This window comes from Rhinichthys klamathensis, unplaced genomic scaffold (assembly GCF_029890125.1).
Source record: "Rhinichthys klamathensis goyatoka isolate OS25496 unplaced genomic scaffold, OSU_Roscu_1.1 h1tg001254l_1, whole genome shotgun sequence".
NCBI lineage: Eukaryota > Metazoa > Chordata > Actinopteri > Cypriniformes > Leuciscidae > Rhinichthys > Rhinichthys klamathensis.
The window spans coordinates 1-6806 of record NW_026607400.1 but is presented as its reverse complement, the minus strand read 5'-3'; the positions used below and the strand labels follow the sequence as shown (position 1 = coordinate 6806).

Below are 6806 nucleotides of genomic sequence, written 5' to 3'. Positions count from 1 at the left end.
ACCTGTGTCAGTGTACCTGTGTCAGCGTACCTTTGTCAGCTTACTTGTGTCAGTGTACCTGTGTCAGTGTACCTGTGTCAGCGTACCTGTGTCAGTGTACCTGTGTCAGCTTACTTGTGTCAGTGTACCTGTGTCAGTGTACCTGTGTCAGCGTACCTGTGTCAGTGTACCTGTGTCAGTGTACCTGTCAGCGTACCTTTGTCAGTGTACCTGTGTCAGTGTACCTGTCAGCGTACCTGTGTCAGTGTACCTGTGTCAGCTTACTTGTGTCAGCGTACCTGTGTCAGCATACCTGTGTCAGCGTACCTGTGTCAGTCTACCTGTGTCAGCGTACCTGTGTCAGCGTACCTGTGTCAGCGTACCTGTGTCAGCGTACCTGTGTCAGCGTACCTGTGTCAGCTTACCTGTGTCAGCGTACCTGTGTCAGCATACCTGTGTCAGCGTACCTGTGTCAGCGTACCTGTGTCAGCGTACCTGTGTCAGTGTACCTGTCTCAGCGTACCTTTGTCAGCTTACTTGTGTCAGCATACCTGTGTCAGCTTACCTGTGTCAGTGTACCTGTGTCAGTGTACCTGTGTCAGCGTACCTTTGTCAGCGTACCTGTTTCAGCGTACCTGTGTCAGCTTACTTGTGTCAGTGTACCTGTTTCAGCGTACCTGTGTCAGCTTACTTGTGTCAGTGTACCTGTGTCAGCGTACCTGTGTCAGCGTACCTTTGTCAGCGTACCTGTTTCAGCGTACCTGTGTCAGCTTACTTGTGTCAGTGTACCTGTTTCAGCGTACCTGTGTCAGCGTACCTTTGTCAGCTATCTGTGTCAGTGTACCTGTGTCAGTGTACAGTGTCAGCTTACTTGTGTCAGCGTACCTGTGTCAGTGTACCTGTGTCAGCTTACCTGTGTCAGCGTACCTGTGTCAGTGTACCTGTGTCAGCGTACCTGTGTCAGCTTACTTGTGTCAGCGTACCTGTGTCAGTGTACCTGTGTCAGCGTACCTGTGTCAGTGTACCTGTGTCAGTGTACCTGTGTCCGCTTACCTGTGTCAGCTTACCTGTGTCAGCATACCTGTGTCAGCGTACCTGTGTCAGCGCACCTGTGTCAGTGTACCTCTGTCAGCGTACCTGTGTCAGCGTACCTGTGTCAGCGTACCTGTGTCTTCCACAGGGAGAGCACCTCTGGCATGCTGGCTCCTGGCTCTGCTTCTGACACTAAATTACATTTTTTAAATGGTCATATTTCTCACCTCAAATCTCCCCTTTTAACTAAGCTTTCTAATCAATCAAGTCACCTTTATTTATATAGCACTTTTTAAAATACAGATTGTTTCAAAGCAGCTTTACAGAGATAACAGGACAATAATGCAACAAAGTTTGTTTCTAGAAGAAAATAGTGTCATAGTCCAGCTTAAGTAAGTTCATTGATGGTTCCTTTTTGTTGTAAAAAAAAGTTATTAATTCAGTTAATTTATATAGTATAGTGCAGTATAGTGTAGTATAGTATAGTAGTTGGGTTGTAGTATCTCTCTGGAGAAAACATTAATGTCATCCTCCAGTTCTCATATAATGGTGTCAATGCAGGAGATCAATAATATTGTTGAATATTAAAATAAATGTCCCCAACTAAGCAGCCAAAAGCCAAAGGCGACAGTGAAGGAACCAAAACTCCATCAGTGACAGAATGGAGAAATAAACCTTGGGAGAACCCAGACTCAGTCGCTCAGTTCTCCTCTGGCCAACGAGTGAACAATGTGTGATTATGATTCAGGAGCATTACAGGTCAGAGGTCAGACTGGATCGTAACATTCAGAATATTATCCAGGTCCCTCTGCTTGAAGATCGGAGTCACACCGGTATGGAGACGAGTTTGTGGAGGATCAGTGCCACTGTCAAGTCAAGTCAGTTTCATTAATGTAGTGCTGAATCGTCTGATGTCATTCATTATCCCAGGGCAATTTTATTGAGCAGGTGTACACCACTCTTTATTAATATCAGTTCTTCTAATTCTTATTCACTCAATAACAATCCTGCCTGCCCATTCTGGTGTGTTGGGCTCCTGACTGGTGTTTAGTAACGTTGGCTGGCTCTTCACTGTTAGCAGCAAACCGGACTAGAGGCTGCTTCTGAAGATCTATAATACAAATGTTGATACATAACAGGGCTCAATATTAAGCCTTTCCATGTGCAGTAAATCTGTCATTCACAAGTCTTTTACTTGCTTTTTTTTGTGTGTGTGTGTGTGTATAAATATGTGAATATACAAATAAGAAATGTTGGATATAATGACGCTTTTAAACATATCCCTAATCCACCAGTAGGGGGCGGCATGATACCTTCTTAATGAGTGAGTCATTGAGTCATTCATTCAAACAATTCGCAGAATCACTCGTAATTAGACACAGTTGCTGTGAGATGCGCTTTAGTTCTGCTGTGATCTTTGTTTGGAACTATTTTTGCTGCTGAAACGAACAAAAACAGTCAATATTGCGTCTAAAATGTAAGTGACTTCATTTTAACAACTTGTATTGAACTTTTGTATGAAATCAGTTTCACATTTCAATCGTGAGGGTATTCAGGAAAACAGCGGACAGTGTTAATGTCGAGCCCTGCATCTTGCACTGCTTCTAACTAACTAGCTTAACAACGTTAGCTTACCGGCCTCCTCATGGTCTTCATTTGTTGTAAGGTTACTCTCGCTGGTTTTGAGGAAAAATGTACTTAGCTTAATACATTTGGCTGCTTCAGTTTCTAGAGCTTTCTTTTTTTTATTGCTCTCTTTTTTTAGTGCTCCTGATTAGCCAATCCAGGCCTGGGTGTCACACACAGGACTTGAACCTACAGTCTCTGGGTCAGGTGCCTGTCACGAATCTCATTGAGCCACTGGGAAGCCGTGTTCACACAGATGCAGAAATCCCATAGTTCAAGTGAGAATCAACTCAAAACGAAGATATAGTATAAATGCACTGCAGGTTATAATTAATAAATTCAGATTAGATCATTCTCAGAAAGACTCAATGTCTGAAAAGAGAGAAACTTTTTCAAATAACCAATTAGCATGCTAAGCTATATGGCACAAGACAACAAACACAGGCAAGGTCAACTTCGGAGACTTATTTCTGTGCGGCTCGGTCCAAAGATCATCAGAGCCGATTTTACACGAAAGTTCTGAGCAAAAATACCAATCTTTCAGATCTCATGACCTGTGGCACTGTTCCCAAATTTGCCATCATGGTTCCGATGAATTGTACCAATTTCCATTTCGATTGATCAAAGTTTGGCCGAGATACAGCCTCTGAACCAATTTTCGAACGAGCTCGTTTTGAACTTTTGAACAAAGATTAATAAAAAAAATCAGTTCAGTAATTTCTGTGCGGCTCAGTCCAAAGATCATCTGATCAGATTTTGTATACAATTGGAAATTTAGTGAATAAATGGAATAATGTACTTTTCAAAATGGCCTCTACTGTAATGGGTGGAGTCTTAATTTAAGATGTTGAATGTGATCAGCATGAAGAGAGGAATCAGGCGAACTACATTTCATTTCTCTAGAACAAAGGGTTCTAAAGTTATAACCTTTAGAAAAGGGATTTTTTGAACTGGTGGTTGTATTATTGGTCCTCATCAGAGCTTATAAATCACACTAAGTGATGTTTTTTTTTTTTTAAATGTTCAACTGCAGAAAGTTGTGTGTGATGGGTATTTAGGGGTCGTGTTAGTGTGTGTGTGTGTGTGTGTGTGTGTGTGTGTGTGAGAGAGAGAGAGAGAGAGAGAGAGAGAGAGAGAGAGAGAGAGAGAGAGAGAGAGAGAGAGAGAGAGAGAGAGAGAGAGAGAGAGAGAGAGAGAGAGAGAGAGAGTGAAAAAGCGGGGTAGGTTGTACTTATTTGCATGGAATGATAAAACTATTGACTTCCGTCTAGCGTTGAGCGCGTATCAGATCAGGATCAACTGGCTCGTCCAGGCTCCTCCTCTTCAGTGACGACACGACATCAGGGAACCTCCTTAATTAGCGAATTTCTGTTCCAGTTCTGGCTCTCCTTCTCCTCTCCTAGTGCTTTTTCTCACAGATGATGTCCTGACCTTTATTTCCAAACAAACTCACGCTGCGGTTTGATAAAGCGACATGGATCAGAAAGAATCAACGACGCTGCAAAAACTGAGTTCTTTCAGTATCAAAAGTCTATTGCTTCCGTCTAAGAGTGATAAACACGACACGACTCTTCCAGAGAAGAACACACTGCAGCCGGTCACTGACCCGAACCCCTCTCCGGAGCCCGTGGAGATGGAGCCCGACTCGGGGAAACTCAAAGATGCAGAGGAACCCGACAAACCCGCGAAGCTCGACAAACCCCCGTTCAGCTACAACGCGCTGATCATGATGGCAATCAGGCAAAGCCCGGAGAAGAGACTCACGCTGAACGGAATCTACGAGTTCATCACGAAAAACTTCCCATTTTACCGGGAACACAAGCAGGGCTGGCAGAACTCCATCCGGCACAATCTGAGTCTCAATAAATGCTTCGTTAAAGTGCCGAGACATTACGACGACCCTGGGAAGGGCAACTACTGGATGCTGGACCCCTCGAGCGACGATGTGTTTATCGGGGGAACCACGGGGAAACTCCGCAGGCGCTCGGCGACTTCCAGAGGGAAACTGGCGATAAAGCGAGGACTTCGGTTTTCCCCATTGGGATTGGGAATAAACGAGACGGCGAATAATCCTCTGTACTGGCAAATATCGCCTTTATTGTCTTTACACCATCCACATTACAACGGAACGTCGCACGGATTTCTGAATCAAGGTCATTACGGTTCTTTCGGTCCTGGGATCGAGCCCGCGACTCGGCCCGGGTTCGGGATGAGCTCGGCTCCTGGCGGGATACTGTCGGGGTTCCTGCACCCCCCTCCGGGCTTCCAGCAGAACTCCTTCAGCTCCCAGCAGACTTTACTCTCAGACTCCCTCAGGACATCTCTCTCCTCATTCTGCGGCGGCGCACCTGCAGGCTCGGCCCGCCTGGACAGGGTCTCCCCGGACTCACTCTGAGGGAATGCGCTGAAACCATAATCACGGAAGCTTGTTTCCGCCACTGATAAACGAAAGGGGTAATCGCGACTCTTCATCGCACAATTCTGACTTCATTTCTTGCAATTGCGAGTTTAAGCCGTACACACTCTTAAAAATAAAGGTTCCAAAAGGGAGTTTTCCAAGCGATGCCATTGAAGAACCATTTTGGGTTCCTCAAAGAACCTTTCAGTGAACAGTTCTTATAACATCTTAGTGTGAAGAGCATTCTAATAATCTAAAGAATCTTTAGTGGAATGGAAAGGCTCCGTGAATATTAAAGGTTCTTCTTGGAAGCATCGATATCATTTAAGAACCTTTTTTTAACACTGTATTCTGAGTTGTTTTTCGCCATTATTCTGAGATATAAACTCGGAATTGCGAGGGGAAAAGTCAGAAGTGTGAGATAAAAACAATAACCCGTGGCGAAAACAAGCTTCAATACAGACTAAATGCTTCCATGCAATTCACGATCATTGTTGACCTGCTTTTCATATGTGCTTCGAAAGCGCGTGCTTTCTAACCTTTTGGTGGAAAAATAGCCAAAATAATGCGACTATTTATAACGCTATAGTGTCCGAAGTCGACTTAATTTATATTTTATTTCTTAGATGTTTTTGATGTCCTTGTATCCATCCATGATCCATTAATCTGCAGACCTGAGTTCAGGCCTGGCTGTCGGGTCTCAACAGTGATGGGCAGTCCGACACACTCATCAAGGCTTTCGTTTATCTGTATTTTCTCAGGTCCCGATACAGTCTGCTATACACTCATGTGGAATATGGGATATATGATTAGGCTATGTGGAGCTCACCGAGGCATGCATGCATGTCAAACATATGATCAGTGTTTAATCTACACACAGTTAGGGATGTTAGCACCTCTTTTACGTGTACTTTACCCGTGTTTTTCTGATAAATGAAACTTTTGTAGATTAAGGAGAACCTCGGACCACTAGACTGCACTCAGCTTGTTAAATATTAAATTTTACATATAAATCCTATGGCTACAATTTAAACACAAGTTGCATGTAGCCTATAAATGATTTTCAAGCTTACAAAAAACAAACGAATTAACATCTAAAAACATATATTAGGCATAAATGAATAAACGAAAAGCCTACGTTATAGGCTAAAAACACAATAATCCACTTTATATTAACAAAAACGAAACACTCACCTATATGTAATAATTCATAATTACATAATTCTAATTCTAACCTGCTCTCATGAAATGTGTCTCTATAGCACGCATTGTTTATCGTGCAATTTAAAACGCGAAAATGAGTCTTTGCGTGCTTATGATGATAGCCTGTAAACCCCAGGATTAGAATGTAGAAGTTAGTTGCCATAAAGTGCGTATCATATGCACGCTAAAACTGCGTTTCATATGTACGTAAAAACCTCGTTTTCGCGTATAAATGGCAAGATAAGAACTCGTGTTATAGAGACGCATTTCACGAGGTGAGGCTGAAATTACTATGCAAACAACTAAAGCACTTTACGGCGTCATTGGTCTGAGGCTCGGGTTAGTTTACGGAAGTTTTAGGGTTTTAGTTTTCTGAAAACAGGCCGCAAATGTAACAGTGACTCTAACATGATGCTCAGGTCTGGAATCAGCTGAATCAGTGGCATTATCACTCCGTCCATTGTTGCTTTAAAGTTTTGCACTTTTTAAAAAAGAGATTCTTCATTTAGCGCTGAAAGAACAAAACGCTTTTGTATTTAAAAAATGAAGAATTTGTACTAAATTAATA

At 43.0% G+C, this 6806-nt stretch overlaps 1 protein-coding gene across 1 annotated transcript; it reads left to right on the top strand.

Moving 5' to 3' along the window:
• The first annotated feature begins 3992 nt into the window (after nucleotides 1–3992).
• foxg1d (forkhead box G1d) lies at nucleotides 3993–5250 on the top strand. Its single transcript, XM_056245046.1, has one exon. It carries the CDS (start codon nucleotides 4112–4114, stop codon nucleotides 5030–5032), a length of 921 nt encoding a protein of 306 aa, XP_056101021.1. The 5' UTR covers nucleotides 3993–4111; the 3' UTR covers nucleotides 5033–5250.
• Nucleotides 5251–6806: the final 1556 nt, after the last annotated feature.

Bases quoted from the DNA above. Each gene is read 5' to 3' on its own strand.
- foxg1d (XM_056245046.1), top strand. From the start codon at position 4,112: ATGGATCAGAAAGAATCAACGACGCTGCAAAAACTGAGTTCTTTCAGT.